The 24,454-nt window shown below is 41.5% G+C and overlaps 1 protein-coding gene and 1 pseudogene across 5 annotated transcripts in view; both read left to right on the top strand.

The window, feature by feature from the left end:
• Window positions 1–24,454, top strand: part of MAP3K5 (mitogen-activated protein kinase kinase kinase 5) — a 177,915-nt gene that overhangs the window by 118,214 nt on the left and 35,247 nt on the right. For all 5 annotated transcript variants that reach the window (XM_059700425.1, XM_059700426.1, XM_059700424.1 and 2 more), the window contains 6 exons: window positions 1,265–1,360; window positions 3,969–4,050; window positions 9,134–9,267; window positions 15,850–15,977; window positions 16,401–16,537; window positions 22,544–22,649. In XM_059700425.1, the coding sequence (XP_059556408.1) occupies window positions 1,265–1,360; window positions 3,969–4,050; window positions 9,134–9,267; window positions 15,850–15,977; window positions 16,401–16,537; window positions 22,544–22,649 (683 nt within the window). The remainder of the gene's footprint in view (window positions 1–1,264; window positions 1,361–3,968; window positions 4,051–9,133; window positions 9,268–15,849; window positions 15,978–16,400; window positions 16,538–22,543; window positions 22,650–24,454) is intronic.
• Window positions 12,689–12,793, top strand: LOC132237805 (small nucleolar RNA SNORA1; annotated as a pseudogene).

The raw sequence follows: 24,454 nt of genomic DNA, 5'->3' as shown, positions 1-24,454 counted from the left end.
CTAAGACCTCAGCTCTGCTCTCTAAGAGCTCTAGGTGCAGCTGGGGAACAGACACTTCACAATTAGTGATAATGCGGAGTGAGATGAGCAGTGATAGAACTATGTGCAAAGAAAAGAGGTGCAAAAGGAAGTCTTTCTATATAAGACAGAAGTAGGGAAGGGAGTAAGGTCTAAGCTTGGTCTTAAATGATGAGTAGAATTTATTTTAAAAGTGAAAAATAATGTGCATTCTGAACTGAAGGAACAGCAGATGCAAAGGCATAAAATAGGGATTAGCAAACTACACCCCCAGGCCAAACATGGCCCACCACCTGTTTTTGTAAATAAAGTTTTATTGGAACTCAGCCTTGTTCATTGTGTATTGTCTAAGTCTGCTCCAACAGCAAAATTGAGTAATTTGGCCCACAAAACCTGAAATATTTACTCTCTGGCCCATTACGGAATATATTTGCCAACCCTTGGTGTAAAACAGCATGTAATCTCAGAACTGTTCTAATTGCTGTGAAGTCAGCCACTTGCTTAGTCCAAACCAAGTGATGTTCCACGGCTGCTTCCTCTCTGTAAAATCTCTACAACTAAGGGGGTGCTGTTCCTGCCTCCACACACTGCCCTTCTAGCTTAGGGAGCATTTTGTTGTTCTGCAGACCTCAGAGGAGCAGAGCACCAAGGTCAGCCAGCCAGTGGACACTTAGGCTGGTCCTCCTGGCGCGGGGCCAGCGCTGCAGAGGACAGGACACCTTCCTCCGGCTGGGGGGGCGGGGGGGATCACAGCTTCTGTGTGCGCACCAAACCCTAGAGCAGTGATGGCGAGCCTATGACACGCGTGTCAGAGGTGACACGCGAACTTGTTATTTTGGTTGATTTTTCTTTGTGAAATGGCATTTAAATATATAAAATGAATATCAAAAATATAAGTCTTTGTTTTACTACGGTTGCAAATATCAAGAAATTTCTATATGTGACACGGCACCAGAGTTAAGTTAGGGTTTTTCAAAATGCTGACACGCCGAGCTCAAAAGGTTCGCCATCACTGCCCTAGAGCAACTCTGTCTTACAGACATAAGGAGGAAGACAATTCTCAGAAAATTCAGTAATTTTAGTCTTGTGGTACAGGAAATACTACTTTTTAAAGTACTATTTTTAACTTTTTGTCATAAACAACATTGATTTTATAATTGGGACCAGATAAAAAAAAGTATTTATTTTTCATGACAGTTCCTGAAGTATTGGGATTTCCCTGAATAATTCTCTCTGTTTATTTCAGTATTTCTAAGTTTGAAGAACGATGCTGTTTTCTTTATGTGCTTCACAATTCTGATGATTTCCAAATCTATTTCTGTACCGAACTTCATTGTAAAAAGTACGTATTAGTCATGGTTTGTGTAAAAAAGATGGTTCTTGCGTGATCATTATTTTTAATTAATGAGTGAACATATAGCATCTGAAAAGAATTCAAGGCTATGTAAATATTTTATTTGGGCTAATATTTTATAATTATGTGGTATGTTTATCAGAATTTTGGGGGCTCCCTTTAACAAATCACTTTATTTCTGACATTTCTGATCAACCATAAGCTATTCTCTGTGACACCAGCTGAGTATCCTGCAATTTAATTCATTTCTAACAATATGTGTCTGGAGAAAGTGTCTAATCCCACAGGTTAAAGGCTCAGTCCCATGAGACTTTCTGCCCCCACTGTAGATGCCAGTTGCAAGCTCAGGGAATCTCACCTGTGCTTCTGACCAACTGGCTATAGATCAGAGGTTCCAATGGCTCCTGCTTGGGTTTGATTGGTTTGCTAGAGCAGAACACAGAACTCAGGGAAATACTTACGTTTACCAGGTTAGTGGAAGGATGTGATACCGGGTACAGATGAACAAATAGGCAGATGAAAAGATATGTAGGGCAAGGTCCAGAAGGGTCCCAAAGCACAGGAACATCTGTCCCCATGGAGTTCCAGTGTGTTACCTTCCTGGCAGCCACGTATTTGCTAGTCTGGAAGCTCCTTGAACCCTGTACTATTGGAGTTTCATGGAGGCTTTATCACATAGACATGACCAATCATTATTTTTAGCCCCTTTCCCCCTCTGTGGAGGGTGGAGGGTGAAGCTGAGAAGTCCAAGTTCCTAATTATGGCTTGTTCTTTCTTGTGACCAGCCCCCATCCAGGTGCCCATGCAAAGTCTCGCTAGAACAGCGGTTCTCAACCTGTGGGTCGCGGCCCCTTTGGGGGTCGAATGACCCCTTTCACAGGGGTCGCCTAAGACCATCGGAAAACATACAGTTACATATTGTTTTTGTGATTTATCACTATGCTTTAATTATGTTCAATTTGTAACAATGAAAATGCATCCTGCATATCAGATATTTACATGACGATTCATAACAGTAGCAAAATTACAGTTATGAAGTAGCAACGAAAATAATTTTGTGGTTGGAGGTCACCACAAAATGAGGAGCTGCATTAAAGGGTCGCGGCGTTAGGAAGGCGGAGAACCGCTGCGCTAGAAGATGCTGCCATTTTTCTTATCACTTAGGGATTGTTCAAGGGTTTTAGGAGCCCTGAGCCAGGGATGGGGGCCAAAGACCAGATATTAGAACAAGAGATGCCTGCAGTGTTCTTATCATTTAGCAAACTGCAAGGGTTTTAGGAGCCCTGAGCCAGGGATGGGGGCCAAAGACCAGATATTAGAACAAGAGATGCCTGCAGTGTTCTTATCATTTAGCAAACTGCAAGGGTTTTAGGAGCCCTGAGCCAGGGATGGGGCCAAAGACCAGATATTAGAACAAGAGATGCCTGCAGTGTTCTTATCATTTAGCAAACTGCAAGGGTTTTAGGAGCCCTGAGCCAGGGATGGGGCCAAAGACCAGATATTAGAACAAGAGATGCCTGCAGTGTTCTTATCACTTAGCAAACTATAAGGGTTTTAGGAGCTCTGTGCCAGGAGCTGGGGGCAGACCAATATATATTTTCTATCATCTCATTGGTACAGAGATAGAAGGAAGGTTCTATCTGGTAGGTAACCTGTTCTTCCCTTGGGCTGGCAATGCGCAGCACGACCTGCCTGTGAGAGAATCAGCTCTTACAGTTCCTGATCATAGTGCCTCCCTTACTGTATGTCTGGAGACCATTGGCATCCCCTTGGAACGGATAGCACGGCTAGTGTTCCACGGGGCAAATCTGTTTCTCGCTTGTAATTATTTTTCTTGGCTCTGAGTTGGCCTCCAGAAAAAAGAAAACTTTATAAGAAGAACTCCTGAAGGAAATGTCACCAACAGCAAGGTGGCTTCTGTCACAAACATATAAGCTCGCCTGCTCCTGGTTCACATTAGTGTTTTGCAGACTATATGATATTGAGGTGCTCAGGCAGAAGATTTGAGTCACTGAGATCAAGTGTTGTAGTGGCCAACACTGTATCAAATAGTCGCCTCAGAATTTAGAGACACTATTCTAGAATATGGGTATTACTTTAGGTCCCATTTAAATAAAATATCAACAGCAGCAAAACAATAATAGCTCATTTTAATGAGTGCACTATGCTAAGTAGCACTTTACAGGTATACCTCAAGTCATCTTCACAACCACCTAAGAGACTGATAAGTATATCCCCCATTTTATAATTAAGGGATGAGTCTGAGTTGGAGGAGCTTAATCATACAAATACTAGCAGTCTTGGTCTGATATCCAAGTCCATTTTCCTAACCTTGTCATTTCTATGACCTTGTCTAGCCTCACTGTTCTAATTCTATACCATGTATATAGTACTGTCTACATGCAGTGGGGCATGAGGTTGGAAATTTCTGGAAGAGCCTGTTTTCTTTTTGAAAAATCATATTTTCACTCTGATACTGATGATTGTTTTTATTGCCTGACATTCTTAGCTCCTAATTTTTTTTTTGCTCTGAAATCACTTTGGAACATACTTGTTTTATGTATTACGAGTGACCACATTCCAACTTCCATCGTAGGTTTTTTGAAATGGTGAACAACATTACCGAAGAGAAGGGGAGAGGTGTGGAGGAAGGAGACTGTGAAGGTGACTCCCTGGAGGTAATGACTTAGGTTTCCATTGTTAATTTTACCTAAGTAAATTTTACCTAAGTTTCTCCATGACTGGTTTTAAAAAGTGAACTATGTTAAGCTTTACTGAGGAAGAGAGAGTGTTGTGGGGGAGGGGCATATGACTTCTATCCTTTGCATTCCATCAGAAAAATTTCAAATCTGTGACGTAGAATGGCTTCTGCAGTATTCCCGACGATCTGGATAGTCTGTACAGTAAATTCACACATACTTGTTTTAAGTATTTTGGCTTAGTTGGCCATGATGCCACAACTCTTGATATCGCTGGCATTCTTTTCGTGGGTGTTCTATCAGCATCACGTTAATGAAAGGACCCAGTGATGTTCTGGGCTGTGAAGACGATGAGCCCTGCCTTGGCCCTCCCTCCCATTCAGTACCCCTCCTGGCCAGAGCACTTTACCATATGAGTTATTAAACAGCCTTAATTTATATTTTTGCATAATTTATGATAATTCCATTATATCTTTTATTACATTTCTTAGATGCTTTCAACCTTCTTAATTAAAATTATTTTTTCAGAATTCTGAATATTTTGTTAAAATGAGCTAATTTCATTACTGTAAACTAAACTCGAACTTCAGCCTGTAAATGACATACCAAAAATAATTCCTCCACTTCCCATTCCTTTCAGTGTAAACAGGAAAGATTACTTTGCTGATTAAGATTTTTTTGCTGAATAATTATTATCTGATCTTTACTTCAATTTGAGATAGAATTTAAATTGTTTCAATATAATTCCTGAAGCTTTTTTGGTCCCTGGGCCCAAAACAAAATTAAAATGTTGGAAAAGTCAGACATTTTTTAATGTTTTTAACTTCACTTAGAGTGGTGTCAACATTCAGCGGATATTAGCTATTAATGTGGTCCTGTAAGCCACAAATTTGAAGCTAATCCTTCAAATTTTTGATGTTTGAAAACTTTTCATTCAAAGCCCAAGTTAATATTTGCTTTTATTTCTGATTTGAATAATCAGCTTTCTTTGAAGTAATCCAATTGTGGGAGAGATTTAGCCTCTTTGGGTCATGGTCAGAACCCCTTCTGATCATACCTGGCTCTTGTGAGATCCCTGTGCTGGGACAGGAACCTTGAGTTCTGTCTGGTAACTTTGGACAAAATTTATACTCCCACTGGGCTGAGATGATCTCATTCCTTACATGAGAGTTGAACAGGAAGATCTTAAATATCCTTTCTTAGCTCAAGTATTTTATAATTTTCAAGATTAGTACAGACTGTACAAGGTTTTCAAATATAGCTCAATATCACTTTGGGAGGACTTTTCTATTTTTAAACAGAAAGAGAAACAACTTCTTTTGACTCCAAGCCATGTTTTTTGACTCAAGCCTGTATTTTGACATGAAAGGGTTATGAACCCATATTGTAAATATTTTAATGTATTAATAAGTTTATATTGAAATCACTGAACAATTGAATACAGTTCATCATTGATTAGATTACAATTAATCGTAAGGGTTCTAACACTTATCAACTGTGGTCCCCATTTTTGTTCTCCCAGCCATCCATAGCTTCACTAAGAGCAGGACATCTGCCCAGTAACCCAAAGCAGACATCTCAGAGAAACTGCCACTCCAGCCTGTCTTACCCCCACACCCAGTCTTTCCTCCAGCCCCTTCATTTCATTCTATCACTCCCCCATCTCGGGGCCTAATCTCTCTCCTCTGTTAATAAACGTCTCTCTCATCAGCAGACAGATCTCTCATGTGGATTTAACCCTGTGACTCCCCTAATTATAACGATGTTCTTAACTGTCTGGCTATACCTTACCCTTTCCTTTGCACCCTACGGTATGGCAGTGCCAAGTCCTTTTCTGTTTCCCAGACAGCCTGTCTTTGGGCTTGACATGCAGATGCCCAACTCCACATGCTTTTTCTGCTCTGTCCCACTTGATTGGCTGCATCCTAATTTTTTGAGATCCAATTCGTATCATTTTTTTCTTTGAATCAGTTTTCAACACCTCTTCTCACGTTGCTCTACTCTCAAAACATTTTTACCCACTCCTCTGCCCTAGCTCTTCTTATTGCATTGTAATTCGGTAGTCTGTACTGAACTCTTAACATCCCAAGGCTAGATCATGGCTCTATCCCATTTTTTAAAATAATTCTCACCTGAGGATGTGTGTGTGTGTGTGTGTGTGTGTGTGTGTGTGTGTGTGTGTGTGAAAGAGAGAGAGAGAGAGAGAGAGAGAGAGAGAGAGAGAGAGAGAGAGAGCTAGATATCGGCTATCTCCTGTACATAACCTAACTGGGGATCAAACCTGCAATCTAGGTAGGTGTCCTGACTCGGAATCAAACTCACAATCCTTTGGTACACAAACGACACTCCAACCAACTGAGCCACCTGGCCAAGGTTCTACCTTTTTTAATCACATAGTCTCACATGGTGCCGGGTATCCAAGCAGAAGTACAGTCAGAAGGCTTTGAAAAGTTTGAAGCTGGGTGTGGGTATGACAAAACCAGAATTGTTTAAACAGTATCTCAAACTGAGGAGAGGCTATGGATTGAAGGGGGAAGAATAAATGCTGGTAAATTGGCTTGAAGGTTGTTTAATCAATATTAAATCAATGAAAGAATGAATACCATAATCAAGCTGAATACCATAATCCGGCCATTATCAACCCATTCTCTTTTCATTTCCTTTTCTTATTTCCTTGAAAAAAAAATGACTGAGGTACTTCTGGTGCTCAATACGAAATACATTGTGTCTCCCTCTTCACTCCTCTCCCAAACACATAGACATAGTCTCCCTTCACCTGTCCCTCCTCTCTCTCTGCCCCCCCCTCCTTTCTTCCGTCTCTTTCCCCCCAACATCCTTCTTTTTCTGCATTTTCACCTCACTGTTTTATCAACGTGAGCTTATGATTGAAACAAACCTGAGACAGTCATGGCAGCTGGCCCTGTGCACCTGTTTTTACATAGTTGCCAGTGTGCATAAAGGGAAAGGTGACCCCTTTTGGGATGGAGTGGGGACAAGCAAGATAAAAGAAAGGTTTTCCTTTGACTCAAACATCTGCAGGACGATGAAATACCTTACCATCTCCTTTCCTGATGATTTGCCTCACAAACAGTGAATTACAGTTTAGAATTCATTTAAATCAATTCGGAATCATCAAGTTTCTTCAGCATCCTTTTTCTATTTTGGTTCATATCTAAAGCGCAATACCCAGTTTCCACTCTGTCTGAGCAAATATGTCACTTAGAGTGTTGTATGAGATGAGTGTCAATTTGTCACCCAATCATTCATTCTGTTGGCAGAAGGAAAGTTTTTCCTCTACCAACTTAGGTTCACTGATGGGGACCTGCAGATTAACTGGCAAAGACACATTAACAGGAGAAAAGATAAAGTTTATTCATGTACATGGGAACATACAAAGAACTGGCTCCTGAACAGCTAGAGTTAAGAGTTTATTTATTTTACCAAGAAAAATCCTTAATAGGACTTCAAGGGAAAGAAAGCACGTGGCGGGAAACTAAGTAGAAGCAAGTGGAAGGTACAGAAGCTTTTGGAAAGGTTTTTGTCTTTGTAATTTCTCATCTAGGTATGAGTGGTCCTAAACCTCCCAGAGAGAGGTTATGGCCGCTGTATTTTCAAGAGACTTTGCTTAAGTCAGCACAAGAAGTTTAGATAAGGGTTTTACTTAGATGTTTTCATTCAGCTTAAAATAATGGTCATACCGCATTTGTGTGTCCAAGTGTATCTCATCAATTCACTCAAATATTTATTGGACACCTACTATGTGGTAGGCACTGTTCTAGGTGCTGGGGACACAGCAGAGATCAACAGAGGAACATCCCTCATTGAGCTTACATTCTAGTGAACAATAAACAACATGTAAAACTTGTAGTATGTGTGGAGAAAAAGCAAGGAAGGCATTAGGAAGTTAGTTTAATGGGGTGTGCAGTTTTAGACAAGGCAGCCAGGGAAGATTCCCTGACAAGGTGATAGTTGAGTAAAGATTTGAGGGAGGAGAGATCAATCAAGCCTGATATGTGCACCTGCAGCATTTTTAGCATTCTATTGATATTATTAATAGTGATTTCTGTTTTTCACATTTCTTTATTAAGAAGGCGATACTGACAATTAGCAAAGGTACTATTAGGGTCGTTGAGGTGACCACTCCGTTGATGTGATGAAGTACAGAGGGAAATGCATGGCTTTTTTGAAGGTTGCTTTACTGTCGGTCCCTTGACCATGCAAGGACTACGTGCATCACCACTTTGTCATTTGCCGTCCTAGGCTGATTCTCTTTCCAGCACCAGTTTAGATTGCTCTGGGCAGGCAACAATAGAGGGATGATTCCAGAAGTATTCCCATTGTTGCTTCAAAATGCAGCCGTTTCCCTTAGCAACAACCCGATTTGCTTGCCTATTGCCATAGAAATAAAATGCAAAATACATAAGCAGTGTAATTCTACCTTTTTTTTTTTTTAAACATTCCTTTCCCTGCTGCTCCTCTTTTTCTCCATTTTTGTCATTTAACATGCCCTGCCTTCCCTTGGCTCTTGGCCCAGCTCTGTTCTACTTTTCCTGACCACCATGTAGATAATTCTCTGTCCTTTATGGACCAGGCAAACTAGTAAGACCTCAAATTTTTCTTCTTACCCAAAGCCTTTCAGTGGTTTTAATCTCCTGGTAGAGTGTGAAATACTTTAATAGCACCAGAAGCTGTAAAACAAAAGAAAGATTAATTAGATGTGATAGGTATTGATACTAATCATACTTATCTCTAGAGTCAGTGAAAAACAGGATTTAGTGGGTAAAAGAATCCAAGTGGGCTTTTGAAGAAAACTCTTACAGATTTAAATACATAGTCCCCATTGTATTTGTATCAGCTGTGAAAACATGAGCACACAATCTGGTTTATATTGCGAATGTCTATTTTTTGGTTCTTAAAGCTGCTTTTTTTGAGTTTCATCTTATTGTTTCCCTTGTATAGCCATCTGCTAAAATAAGGAAAAATGCTCTTGGGAAAAGTTGATGTTAAAAATGTAGAATGCAACTAACGTTTCAATATTCTCTCTCCATTTTTCCTTTTGTAGTATGACTATGAATATGACGAAAATGGTGACAGAGTCGTTTTAGGAAAAGGCACTTACGGGATAGTCTATGCAGGTCGAGACCTGAGCAACCAAGTCAGAATCGCTATTAAGGAAATCCCAGAGAGAGATAGCAGGTATAGTAATTGTGGCTAATGAAGAGCTGTTTTCTAAGGTATTTGGGGTTGTTTGTAGCCTTTTAGAGAATATTTTGGTGAAGCTCTGTCTGAGAACTCTGTGGTTTTAATGAGCTCCCTGTGAGGTTAAGCTGCTGCATCATTCAATGATTCAGTTACAAGGCTGGTGGGAAAGGACAGCATCTCTGAGGAAACAGAACTCTTAAAGAGTGGAAAAAAGAACGGCCCTGTGTGTGTTGGGCCCAGGTTATGTCAGAGAGCAGTGGTTTATTATAGGGCACATGGGGAACCAGCACTATCTGAAGCTGTTCTAAACAGAGGTTCCAGTTTCCAGCCCAGCAGTTAAAGGAGGTTGGAAGTCGTCACTCCATCTTAAAAACAAATAGAAAGCTAAACACACTGAGAACTCAGCAGCTCTACTTAAGGGTTATTGGTCAGTATTAATGTTAAATTTGCTGGCTTATAAATGTTAGAAATCAGTTTTTTTTAATGACTAACTCAAACCATTCTGTGTGTTGAGTCATCAGAGAAGTAAGGTCACAGGACAAGCCGCTGCCCCCCCCCCCCCCCGCCCCAATGCCCCAAATTGGAGAGGCAGTCACACTGTTGGGAGTTTTGCTTTCAGGAGCACAGCTAGATCCTCACAGAAGAAAATCCCCTCATACTTCTGAGAGGGGTTTGGGGGGAAGGAATCATTTTGAAATACACCAGAGCATTCTGTTTTTAGCAAGGCCTGCCCTCAAGAGAAAGCATTTTACCAGGGCCTCGCCTTTTGGGGTGTTATCAGAGCCTAACCAACCTGGGAGAAGGGAAATAACCAACTCCAGCCCCTTCTAGCCATCCTGGCCCACCTCAAGGGTTTGGGGTGGACTGAGAAGCACTGGTGCAGTTCACAGCCCAGTGGCCCAGGCTCACTAAAAGACTAGAATGTTTCCCCTCTGAGAGTTCCTTTACCTGTTATACCATGCCTGGTTTTCAACAAGAGTTACAAAGCATACTAAAAGGCAAAAGGCACAGTTTGAAGAGACAGAGCCAGGATCAGAACAGTCTCAGATATGGCCATGATGTTGGAATAATCAGACCGGGAATGTAAAACAGTTATGATGAATATGCTAAGGGCTCTCCTGGATAAAGTAGGCAGCCTGAAGAACAGGTGGCAATGTCCGCAGAGAGGTGGAAATCCTAAGAGAGAACCAAATAGACATACTAGCGGTAAACCAGTAACAGAAACGAAGAGTGCATTTAATGGGGTGGATGCCTAACTCAGTCTCTATGCTTGAGGCTATGTCAGTGGAATATTCCAAAACTGAAAAGCTCGGAGAATAGACTGAAAAAGAGAGGACAGAATATCCAAGACTGTGGGACAACTACAAGGGGTGTAACACACGCCTGCCTAGGGGGAATAACAGAAGGAAGAGAGAGAAAAGAACAGGAGAAATATTTGAAGAAATGGTATGAACCACACATGGTGGGGACTTTTTTGGAAATAAGAAAGTTGTTCAGGGGAGAAACAGCTCTGGTAACAGGATTTTCTGTTGCTCCTGGCTCTCGTGTTCTGTTCTACCATTGGCTTCTCCAACCATTAATTATCTCTTCTCCCAATCTTGTGATTTCTGCTGCCCTCGTGGCTTTTGTTGTGTCTTCTCTCCATAAGATCCTGCTCCTACAAAAACTGTATACGTTTTCCATGTGTGGTGCATTCACACTCTGAAAGAGAAAGGATTGGATTGAGTCAGTGTTACTGAAGTCCTTATTTGGCCAGACTTCAATGCCGGGCTGCATCATGGACTTACCTAGGATTCCTTGAATCCACTTTTCTATATCCATGGTACCAGGGTCACATGTCCAGTTTTCTTTATAAAGGACACTCTCCTAAGCTTCCTGGGTCATCTGTCTTTCCAACCTCTCCACCTGTAAGTCTAAAAGGCACTTCCAGGTTAAGATGGTCAAAACTGAACCACGGGTTTTTACCAAACTCAAATGGACTCTACTTGAAGTGTTCCATGTCTCAGTTAAGGTTATCCCATCTATCCAGCTGTTCAGGCTAAAACCTAGGATTAGTTTGGATTCCTCTCTGTCTCTCACTTTGCATCAACTCCATCAGCGACTTGTACTATTGTCTCAACCTCTGCAGTCTCTCCTGAATTTTTCCACTCCCATCACAACTCTAGGCCTCCAGGTCCCTCACCCAGACTCCCTTCTGCAAATACCTTGTAACTAGACTCTGCTTCCACTGTTTCCTCCACCCCAACTCCATCCCTCCTCAGAGAAGCCAAAGATCTTTCTGAAGTTGAAATCACATCTTGTCACTACCATTTAAAACCCTTCAATTGTGCCCTAGCTGATTGGGCCGAGTGGATAGGGTGTCGGCCTGCAGACTAAAAGGTGTCGGGTTGGGTTCCAGTCAAGGGCATATGCCTGGGTTGCGGGCTCCATCCCCAGTAGGGGGCGTTCAGAAGACAGCTGATCAATGTTTCTCTCTCATCATTGATATTTCTGTCTCTCTTTCCCTCTCCCTTTCTCTCTGAAACCAATAAAAATATATTTAAAAAAGAAAAGAAAAAGAAACCATTTCCAAGCTCTTTAAAAACTAACACCCTTCAGTTGTAACCAGCGTAAAAACAGAACCCTCCGCATAGACATCTGCCTCCCTCTGTGGCCTCACCTCCTCCACTACAGCCACACTGCCCTCTCCCTGTCCATCAAGTGCACCAAGGTTCACTCCCCAAAACCCAGCAGGATTGCCTCATTTTATCATTTAGTTCTCAGTTCAAATTTTAAGCCATCAGAGAAGCCTTCTCACACTACCCCAGGCTGAAAAAGACACATGAAACCTGCGTCCCAGCTCCCAGATCTCTTTCTGCCTCTCCATCTTCAGGGTGTGACTTTCACAGGTGACCTCTCTGCCTCCAGATCCACATTCCAGGCAGGAAGAAGAAAAAAGAAGATAAACTTTTCCAGAAATATCCAGCATACTTTTACCAAATGCATCCACCTCTTACTACCAGGGAGGCTTAGAAACTCAATAGCTTTTTAGCCGGCCATTTGTTTCTCCAAACAAAATAATAGAAAGAGGAAGAGCAGATGCTCGGTAGGCACACAGCTGCTACTGTCTGCCACACATGGTTTCATGTTCTCTATGCTATTGTTGCAGTTTCCTCTTTGCAATATATTTATGAATTCTTAAAACAGTGATAGAACGTACTCATTAAATACCTAGAATAATATGTGTCAATTTGTCATATTAAATTTTTTGTTAAATATTCCTAATAGTTCTTAAGTAATATGTGCATAGCATATATTTTGAAATAATAAAGGGGTTGTCACTATCAAATTGCTGCAGCACACTCACTAATCTTTAGCAACTTCCCCTCCCCTTACCCCCTCCCCCCAGATGCATATAAGTTAGTACTTGGAAGAAAGCCACTTTTAAAATCATCTTTGTAATGTGGCTATATTGAGACACAGGTTATGCTTCCATCACAGTAATCTTATTACAGTGGTGACAATGAGACCTGTAACGTTTAAAAAAAATAAAAATAAAATAAAATCATCTTTGTAACTTAAGTTTATTCAGCCGCCACTGTGCACACAAAGCACTCCAGCAGCAGCAAGGCCCTGTTTTGTAACAGTGCATTTGGCGTAACTTGTGGGTTGTTCAAAACGTGCATGATAGGCCCTTCTCTTGAGCACCTGGTGCAGGGCATCTTCTTGTTATCAAGAAAAGAAGATTACAATAACGTCTATCATATTATTGTGAGGTGCAGCACACAAGGGTGTTTCCCTCTATGTGCCCTGGAGAGGTTTTGGTGTTGCATTTTAAAAGATAGCAGTTAGAAAGGATAATTACTGAAGTAGTAGGATGGACGTGAATAATGCATGATCCAGCATACGCTAAACATTGCCATCTGTAATGAAGGGTCATAGCAACAAAAAGTGCCTTGTGTGTTTCCTTCCCACTCTGTGAACACTTTGTTAGAGAATCAGGGTGTAGTAAGAGTGAGGCAGAGGAAGCACACCGTCAGAGTCCCAGCTAGTTGTTCCTCTCAGGTTGGCTTCTTCCTCTAACAGTCAAGACCAGGGGTGGGCAAACTTTTTGACTCGAGGGCCACAATGGGTTCTTAAACTGGACCGGAGGGCCGGAACAAAAGCATGGATGGAGTGTTTGTGTGAACTAATATAAATTCAAAGTAAACATCATTACATAAAAGGGTACGGTCTTTTTTTTCAATAGTTTTATTCATTTCAAACAGGCCGGATCCGGCCCGCAGGCCGTAGTTTGCCCACAGCTGGTCTAGACACCCTGAGCTATTTATTTATATCAGTTATTCTCTCCCCCGCTGTATACTGGAGCTAATTGGGGAACTTGTAAAAATACTGAATGCCGGCCCTACCCAAAAATTCTGGGTTGGGCCTGTGGTATTTTTTAAAGGCCTTCCAAGGGATGCAAATGTCCATCCAGTGTGGGAACCACTGGTTTAGATGGTTGTAGTGGGGATTTGACTCAGAGTAGGTGCTCTGGAGACAATATAGATTAATAACTTTTCAAAGCAGAATATACACAAGCATCTCTGATCTATATCATTTCTTCTTTCCATTGTTACAGCTAATTGAAAAGAAATAGGATTTCCTTATAATCTCCATAGATAAGCATAGTTTATTGACCTGAACAAATTTTAATTTTGTGCTCATGCAGCGCTTGGCACTTTCACTTACACTTAGTGAGAATTACTGGGTGTTAGTAGCCATTTCCATATTGGAGAAGCGTTCTTATTCTTAACTAGGATGAATCCTGATTATTATTGTAATTTTTGAGCTATCCTTTGGTTACCTAATGAGGGGGTAAGGGGTTGGCATATGTTTGTTTCTCCAGGATCTTACATTTAAACAATCATAATTGATTTTCAATAGAGGGTCAGGAGGTGGGAAACCTTAGGTTCATCATAAACTGAGTTAGTCACTTGATCAAGGTCATTTAGTCATCATGATAAACCTGTACAATAAGGCCAATATTTGCCACTAATTTATCTCATGCATATCAAGAGCAATCTTATCAACTAGTGTTATTAAAGTGATTTACAGCCCAGGGAAAAAATAACTTGCAAATATCTTCATAGTTTAGAGTCATTACCTAAGTATCTTATTGGTAACGTTTTTTACTGGTATTTTTCGTGTTAGCTCATTCAAGCAATTATCAAAATGGTGGTGGTCTTCACTGATATCCTGTTAAAGGGCTCAGGTTAATAGCTGTCTTCATAGTTCCTAGAGCTATTCTAAAGGAAGATAAAAGGAGTAAAAGTCAGTTTTTTGTTATTGGCAGTTTTCTGAATATTAGTTCACAGTTTATAAAAGTTTGTTTAAATTAAACAAATTTGGATTTTTGTAATCTAATGTTGCTTTAGTTTACTACTCAGGAAAATAGTATTATTCAGCACTAACCAATTCTAATATTTCTTACTGACATTCAAAAAAATCCATCCTGCCTATATAGATTTACCATACTAAGATCTGAGCTTTGCTTACATGTAGGACTGAAGCAGGTTATGAGACATCACATTTGTACTTAATATGTTTTAGTAGTTAGTGCTTTTCACACCTGTAGCCTTCATTGTAGAGCAGGGAAAAAAATTCGTGAATAGTTTTGATACTCTGTTTATCATTGCTGACATCTTGCCATTGTTAGTTGTATAATAATTATATTAGAGCTACAGTGGATTCAAGATTAAGAGTCTGCAAGTTTTATAGTTCCTCAAGTAATCATCAAAAGTGTTGTTCTGTCTGTTCTAGAAATATGAAATACTTTCATTTTATAATTTGATAAAACAACATATACCAAGTATATGATGTCGAAGTCTGGTTTAAAGCTGTATAGTGTATAGTCTTGGTTGGGATTTAATTTTTTTAAAGCCTGATAGAATAGAATTGGTGAACACAGTAATGTGAGGATTTCAAAGCAAGGGGTTCACGGAAACTTGGCATATAAATGGAATAGTAAAGTTACGTTATGTTATGAGACCAATGAACTTACGGCCAGTGAGGCCATAATAAATTATGAGACAGCAAGCTATGTGGATTATTTCTATTGTCCTGGGTTCAAATCTTAATTCTGTCACTAGCTTTGCAATCTTGGGCAGGTTAGTCATCCTCTTTATGAATCAATTTCCTCATCTGTAAAATGGTCATCTTAGTAGCCTTCTCATGGGGTGGTTGTGAGAAATAAGTTAATACAGTGGGGCCTTGACTTATGAGTTTAATTCGTTCTGAGACTGAGCTCGTTAACTCAAATTACTCTGTCAACTCAATGCAAAAAATCGGCTGAGAGACAGCTGGTATCTCAAAAAACTCGTTAGTCGGAACACTTGTAAGTCAAGGTCCCACTGTATCTTAGAAAAGTGCCTGACATATTTCCCCTCAGGCCTTCAACTTCACAGAATTTATGTTATTAGAAATAAAAGCCTCAGATGGTCATATTTGATTTTATATATGGGTATAATAGCTGACAGTTTCATTTTACATTTTGTAAACTTATATGCTAAAATCTGGCTAACACAATTAGCTCATCGACATTTGCATGTCTTTTAGATACTCCCAGCCCCTCCATGAAGAAATAGCATTGCATAAGCATCTGAAGCACAAGAATATTGTCCAGTATCTGGGTTCGTTCAGTGAGAATGGTTTCATTAAAATCTTCATGGAGCAGGTTCCAGGAGGTAAGAGATGTTTTTTTCCTTTAAAAACTACAAATTTCTAGGGCCTTGAAGAGAAGTAACGCTGAATGGGATTTGTAGGTTTATAGGTCTTAATTGGTCTAAGTTAAAAGAAAAGTTAGCCACATTGCATTACCTTCCATTTTATTAGAAAACAGTAAGTATCTGAAATCATTTTAATGTCAATCATTGTGACTTGGATTAAGGTTAGCGAATGAGTGGCTTTTTACTACTTACTATTTTATAATGAACATCTTCAGAGCAGGGACACTTGCCTATTCATATTTGAGCCCTTGTATCCAGTACAGTTCCTGGGCCACTGTAAATAACCAATAAATGTTAGATTAAATTAGTATTACTTTATTAATGTACTTTAAGAACTCATTTGGATTAAGATTTTATCCGTTGTTTTTCCCTACTTTACAGGAAGTCTTTCGGCTCTCCTTCGTTCAAAATGGGGCCCATTGAAAGACAATGAGCAGACAATTGGATTTTATACAAAGCAAATACTCGAAGGATTAAAATACCTCCATGACAATCAGATAGTTCACCGGGACATAAAGGTAGGATGAACTAGGATTCATTTTCATATGTTCCTTGTTGGGTAATTGTTTTATTTTCATGTTATGTTATGGGTATTAACTTAGAATGGTGAATAAATAAATCTTAGGAATAGAAATAGAAGATATTGCTCTGTCCTGAATCAGTCATTGATATTCATATCTTATCTATGAAAGGAATAAACTCCTTATCCATATTCAACCAACAAAGATTGAGCTTCCACTACGTGCCTGGCACTGTCCTGTGTGAGTTCTGGCACAGCAGGACAAAACTGAACGGGAGGATGATCCCTGCTTCTGGGAATTTAGAGGCTGGTTAATCTTTATATCCTTGCCCATACTATCTACTCAGTAAATATTTATTGAATCAATGAATAAATGATTAGAAGGGAAAAAGAGCCCTGACTGTTTTGGCTCAGTGGATAGACCGTTGGCCCTCGGATTAGAGAAGTGTTCTCCGTTTGACTCTGGTCAAGGGCATGCACCTTGGTTGTGGGCTCGATCCCCAATAGGGGGTGTGCAGGAGGCAGCTAATTGATGTTTCTCTCTCATCCATGTTTCTAACGCTCTATCCCTCTCCCTTCCTCTCTGTAAAAATCAATAAAATATATTAAAAGAAAAAAGAAATCTCTTCTCACAACCATCCCATATTCATGGATTAAACGAATATTAGATAACTTAGTAGATTCTCTTTAAAAAGAGAATATTCAGAACTAAATTTCTGACAAAGGCTGGACTCTGGAAAGTAAATTAATATTACTACCCTAAAATCAACTCAAATATCTATTTATTTGTGATATACTAGTATCTTATTATTCTAGAAAAATAAGTGAAACAACCCAAATGCCTATTTATTTGTGATATATCTTATTATTCTAGGAAAATAAGTAAAACAACATAGAAAAGAAAGTAAAGTGACTGGGGAATTATGACTATCACTAATAACCCAGTGCACAGATTCGTGCACATTGAAAGGAAATTAATTTGAAGAAATATTTTAATATAGCTATTCACCCTGTCTCTATAATAGAAGTTTCAACCAAATTCATGATTGACAATGACAGACTGAAAGACAGGCGTTTGGCGCCAGCGAGAGCTTTATATCTATTGTGCATGCACAAGTCAACTTAGCCTTTTATGGATATAGAATGAACTTGCTTAGTTAGAACTGCTTTCTGATTTATTTTTTTTAATTAAATATTTATTGTTGAGATTATTACATTAGTTACTCTTTTTTCCCACCATAACTCTCCTCCACCCAGTTCCCACCCCACCCTCCACCCTCACTCCCCACTCACTGTCCTCATCCATAGGTGCACAATTATTGTCCAATCTCTTCCCTCACCCCCACACCCCTTTCCCCCGCCCCCCGACCCAAGAATAGTCAGTCCATTCCCTTCCTATGTCCCTGATTCTATTACAGTCACCAGTTCATACTGTTCATCAGATTATTTATTCACTTGATTTTTAGATTCACTTGTTGATAGATGTGTATTTGTTGTTCATAGTTTGTATCTTTACCTTTTTCTTCTTCTTCCTCTTCTTAAAGGATACCTTTCAGCATTTCATATAATACTGGTTTGGTGGTGATGAACTCCTTTAGCTTTTTCTTATCTGTGAAGCTCTTTATCTGGCCTTCACTTCTGAATGATAGCTTTGCTGGATAAAGTAGTCTTGGTTGTAGGCTCTTGGTATTCATCACTTTGAATATTTCTTGCCACTCCCTTCTGGCCTGCAAAGTTTCTGTTGAGAAATCAGCTGACAGTCGTATGGGTACTCCCTTGTAGGTAACTGATTTTCTTTCTCTTGCTGCTTTTAGGATTCTCTCTTTGTCTTTTGCTCTTGGCATTTTAATTATGATGTGTCTTGGTGTGGTCCTCTTTGGATTCCTTTTGTTTGGGGTTCTCTGCGCTTCTGGGACTTGGAAGTCTATTTCTTTCACCAGGTAGGGCAAGTTTTCTGTCATTATTTCTTCAAATAGGTTTTCAATATCTTGCTCTCTCTCATCTTCAGGCACCCCTATAATTCGGATGTTGGTATGCTTGAAGCTGTCCCAGAGGCTCCTTACACTATCTTCATATTTTTGGATTCTTTTTTCTTTTTGCTTTTCCGGTTGGGTGTTTTTTGCTTCTTCGTATTTCAAATCTTTGACTTGATTCTTGTGACCCTGTGGTCTGCTGTTGGGAGTCTGTATAATATTCTTTATTTCAGTCAGTGTATGCTTAATTTCTAGTTGGTTCTTTATCACAACATTGAGGGTCTCATTAGATTTCTTGAGGATCTCACTACATTTATTGGCGGTCTCACCAGTCTTCTTGAAGATCTCACTACATTTATCGGCGGTCTCACCAGTCTTTTCGAGGGCCTTATTAAGTTTATCGGCGGCTTCTAGACAGTTCTTTAAAGACCTTAAAAGTGTGGTTTTGAACTCTATATCCAACAGTTTGCTTTCCTACCATTCTGTCGTTTGTGTCCTGTTTCTTTGTCTTGGCATTTTTTATGCTTCGCTGTGTCGATAGAGTGCCTTTCTGTGCTAAGTGTCCCAATTACCTGAGGTAGACACTCTTGGTGTACCCCCTTGTGGGCTTTGTGCACAGTCTTGTTGTAGTTAAGCCTTGATTGTTGTAGTTATCACTGTGAGGAATTGACCTCCAGGCCAATTGGCTGTGAGAATCAGCTGTGTCTGCAGTGGGAGAGCTTCTGTGCTGGAGACACCCCTCTGGGGCTAGACTTGCTTCGATGGGGCTTTGGTGTTCACTGAGTCTGCCCCCTGAGTGTGTCTTTTATGGTTCCACGGAGCTGCAAACTGGATGGTCCCACTCTGACCTCTGGGCTTCCTGGCTCCTGGATCTCTAGGGAGGTGCTAATCTAGCCTTTGCCTGAGGCTATCCAGCAAAAGTCTCCCTGCAGGGCTTGGGCGGGGCGGATCCCACGGGATCAACAGGGCAGGGTTAGCAATTATGGCTGCTCTCAGTCTTGCCCTCAGAGGCTCTGCTTCTCAGTGTCCCAGTAATCGCTGCAAGCCCCACGGAGAGAAAGCTGCCCTAGGGTTCTGAGCTATGCCAGACAGTCCCGCTTCTCCCATATGAGTCTGGGTCCCTAGAGACTCGCCCGGAACTGGAGCTCAGAGCCTGAGACTCCCTCCCGATTGAAAACGACAACCGTGCCCTCAGCCGCCAGCCCGCTCCACATGCACTCCGCACCTTAGTATTTTACTTCAACACTGCGCCTCCTCTGAGCCTCGGTATGCTTTCTCTTTCCTCCTAGTTGTAGAACTTCCACTCAGTCTTTCTGTGGTTCTGGATGATGTCTGTTCCGTCTTTTAGTTGTATTTTTGAAGTGGTTGTTCGAGGCAGCAAACTCCTGTGTTTACCTATGCTGCCATCTTGGTTTTCCTCTGCTTTCTGATTTAGCTAAACTTTTTCCAGCCCAGTGACGCACCCCAACTTCTCTTTCAGGTAATTGTCAGCAACACAACAGTAAATATCAACACAAAGCAGATTATTATTGTAGATCACGCAGGGAGAACAAAGGGTAAAATATTTAACAATTTTGAGCAGTGAGAAAACCTGAAGTCATTTTCAAGGTCCACCATTTCTTACTTCTTTTCAGTCGGGTCAAGTTTCTAAGCTTTCTAAATCTCTGTTTTCCGGCTAATGAAAAGAAAATAGGATTCCACCGAGTCTCCTATCTACCTAACTGCAGGACTTCTGTGAGGATCAAATGAGATGAGGCACATGAAAACACTTCACAGACATTTGGTTACAGTGTGAAATGTTTCCACCTGGCTGTAAAGCAAGTCATGTTTCTGGGATGAAGAAACTGCAAGAAGGCTAGTCGCTAGGGAGAGGAAGCCAGGCATTGCTACATGACGTCATTACCCGGTGCCCACAGCCACCATTTCGGGGCTGGGCTGGGCTATGGGTTGCATTTTGTGCCTTGGCAGCATTGGCTGCGATTTGGTAGGCTGTCACTCCGGGATGGTGGCGGGGGCCTGTGTCCCACTTGGAGGAAGCCAAGTGTTGCTTTGTCGGCACCAGGTCCGCACTGTCATTTCTCTGTAAATGGCCAGTGTGCGTCATGGCAACTCCTGCGTTGAGTGTCTGCCCCCTGGTGGTCAGTGCATGTCATAGTGACTGGTTGGATGGGATGAGGGATACTTAGCATATTAGCCTTTTATATCCTATCTAATAATAGACAAACATGGTAATTAACCATACCTACGACACACTTCCCATTGGCTAATCAGCGAGATATGCAAATTAATCGCTAGCCAAGATGGCGGCTAATTTGCATATGTCAGCACCAAGCGATGGAGTAAAGCCCATTGGCCCTGGGTAGGAGCAACCCTCTGCTGCCGCTGCCATCAGGCTCCACCCCTGGGAGCCAAGCCCGGCGGCGGGAGCGGAGAACGAAGCCCGCCGCGAGGGTCCCTACCGGCGAAGAGCAAAGGCCTGGGTTTCTGCCGCCGGAGGAAAATTGGTGCCAGCAAACAGGGGAAGGGGCCCCCAACTGCAAGAAGGCACAAGTTGGGCTGAGGCGGCCGCTTCCCTGACCCACACCCAGCTTCTGAGATGGGTGGCACCTATGTTTGCATGACACATAACTGACTGCCCTCCCTGAAAGCACAGAAGAAGAAGCCCCCAGAAGAAGAAGCCGCCCACCTTTGGTCTAGGCACCAGCGCCAACAAGCCACCCGCCCGAGGTCCCAGGCTGCAGCCACCCGGAGAAGCTGCCAGCCCTGTGGTCCAGGGTGCCAGCGCCCGTGGCCAGGGGTGGAGCCAGCACGCTGTCTTCACTCTCTGCGCTCCCCATGCCGGCCTCCGCTCGCTGCTCCTGCCCCGGGCCAGCAGTCGCTCTGCGCCGGTAGGGACCCTCGCGGCGGGCTTCGTTCTCCGCTCCTGCCGCCGGGCTCGGCTCCCAAGGGCAGAGCCTGGCGGTGGTGGCTGCAGAGGGCTGCTCCTACCCGGAGCCAATGGGCTTTGCTCCATTGCTTGGTGCCGACATATGCAAATTAGCCGCCATCTTGGCTGGCGATTAATTTGCATATCTCGCTGATTAGCCAATGGGAAGCGTGTCGGAGGTATGGTTAATTACCATGTTTGTCTATTATTAGATAGGATATAAAAGGCTAATATGCTAAGTTCCCTCATCCCATCCAACCAGTTGCTATGACATGCACTGACCACCAGGGGGAAGACGCTCCAACTACAGTCATTACTTCAATATTCCCCTTCTGAATTTCTCTCCTGTGCTGCAACCCAACTCCACTTTTCTTCGGAAGGATACAGAATAGAGAGAGCAGTGTTAAAAGCTTACATTTTTAAGCCAGTAAGGTTGGTACTTAAACATATAAATGGAAAACTAGAGTTCTCCTTAAGGTAACAAAGGCTACAAAGGACAGGGACAGTGCATGACCTATTATATCCAGCAATCCATATGGGGACTGAAAACTTTGCAGTGATGACAATTACTGAAGATATGAATCAACTAAAATAGTTGACAGGGACAATTCTTCCATCTTTGAAAATATCTACATCAAATCTGTTTAAATAGATTTTAATCTGCATAATATAACACATTCTGACAAGACCACCACCACCACCACCAATGTGGTCAGTCAGTGTTGTGCGGATAAATGTTTAATAACTGAGGGACCGCCCCCCCCCCCCCGAGTGCACAAATTTTGTGCACCAGGCTACTAGTATGTAGATAATTGAAGTTGTTATACATGTACCATGCATAGGCAACCCCTGCCATCTGTAAGCTGTAGCAAGCTCTAACTAACCATGTTTGACCTTGTGACCCAAGTGGCAATTGTGGACAACTGATAACATATAAACAAAAATGGTGTCAAGCATTCCTTGTTGAGATTAACTATTAACGAAGAATATAGAATTAGTGTCCTTGTTTGCTCTAAGGACACCTTTTCTTATTGGATTTGCTACCCAACAATACACAGGATTGGAAGAAATGTAATGTTTTTTATTAAAGTCCTCTCTTTTCTAGGGTGACAATGTGTTGATTAATACCTATAGTGGTGTCCTCAAGATCTCTGACTTCGGCACATCAAAGAGGCTTGCTGGCATAAACCCAAGCACTGAAACTTTTACTGGTATGTTTTTGCAATGATGATACCGATCTTATGTAATTAAAGAAATAATTGCTGCGTTTGAACATAATGTAAGAGATAAATTTAGTTGTTCTCACAAATATTAATGTTGATATCTTTCGATGATTACTGAAAAATGATATACAGAAGTTGATCTGACCCTTTTCTCGTCTTATATTTATATGACCTATTCAATCTCCTTGCTTAATGCTACTGAAGATTTTTTTTTTAACTCTTCATTTGTTTGTTTTTCTTTTCATGTCATTACTTCTCTCCTGTTTGGCCTACAATCAATATAATCCTGACAAGATTTTTTTAAAACATTTTTCAGCCTAACCTCTCTGTGATTCTTACTCATACCTTAATCACTTCCCACGTGGGCTATGAATTCCCTCTTTTCTAATCTGTTTACTCTCTGTGATGCATTCCCCTGCTCACAACATAAATAACTGCAGGATTTCAGTCCCTTTCAATCCTGAAAGAGGAAGTGACTCACCAACTCAGAAGTGGGGTGGAGAGAGAGCTTTCCTCAGAGGTTAGGCAATGCAACCACTGAGCTGCCTCTAGAGCAAAGTCCTGGGAGGGAGGAGACACAGGGCTCTAAAAAGGCAACAAGAGGAAACCGAGGCTCAGAGAGATTCATGACTGCCCAGCAGTCACCGGGAGGGCATCTGAAACTTCAGCCCTGCTCTCCATTCCAAGCTCTTAGCACTTCATTCTGCTATTTCTCAGGAAGTATTATTATTAGAGAAAGATGTAGGAGGGAAAAGAGATAATGAATTAAGCAAAATGGCCAGATGTCCCCATTTCTTAGTTCTGTGAGGTAGGTGGTAGTAACTCCATTTTGCAGATGAGGAAATTGAGAGAAAAGGGACATCGAAGTCACAACAGTTTATAAATGATAAGGTCAGATTTTTTTTTTTTTTTATCTACCCTTTGCTCTCTGCTTTGGCTTTCTTGCGTCAGTCAGTATTTCTCTCCACCTTGCTGAAGTATCTATTCTGGAAGCCTGGAAGGGGGAAAAGAGAGAAATTCCATATGCTTTCTCCTCAGAACACCCCATCAGCGACACCTCTGGCCTAGTTCCTACTCTCACAGCAATGGGAATTTCAGGGTAAAGAGTTAAACACATTTAGAATGCATTTTCTTTTTTTCAAAATAGGTTCTAATTTATTAGTAATTTCAGATGTCTTTATGTTTCTTTTCTCATTCTGTATCAGTTTGGCAAGAGACATTTTAAATGCTTCTAAGACACAGTAACTTCTAAGAGGAAAATCCCTACTTTCAGACCCTTTATTTGGGCGAGATGTTACTTGAATATCTCCTGATAATCCTGAAAACATTTTTTGTTAGTTCTCGAAGGAGTTCTAGTAAAGTGGTCGTCCAGGGCCCTGTGCTTGTACTTCTCTCAGTGGCCTCACGTGGAGACACGTATGATTAACGTGCTGAGTCTGTCTGCAGCGCTGGTCAGGAGGGCCTGGGTGTGCGGACCTGGGTTCTCGGCTGTAGGCCTTGGAACTAGCCACGTCCCCAGCGCTTAGTCAGCCTCTGATGAGCTGCGCTGAAAGACCTCGGTCCATTTCACTGCCTGGTCATGCGATGAGAGGGAAGGCAGCAGCGACCACCATCTATAGAGTGTATACCCAACTGTGCTAAGTGCTTTATGTATGTTATTTCACTGAAATTCATATATCAGCCCTAATCCTTAGGTATCATTATCCCAGTTTAGGGTGAGAAAATGAAGTTTCAAGGAGGTTAAGTAGCTTGCCCAAGGTCACAATGCTAGCCGGTCATAGAGCTATGCTTCA

The sequence above is a fragment of the Myotis daubentonii genome, chromosome 6, assembly GCF_963259705.1.
Source record: "Myotis daubentonii chromosome 6, mMyoDau2.1, whole genome shotgun sequence".
NCBI classification, from domain to species: Eukaryota; Metazoa; Chordata; class Mammalia; order Chiroptera; family Vespertilionidae; genus Myotis; species Myotis daubentonii.
This window is presented reverse-complemented; position numbering and strand designations above follow the sequence as displayed.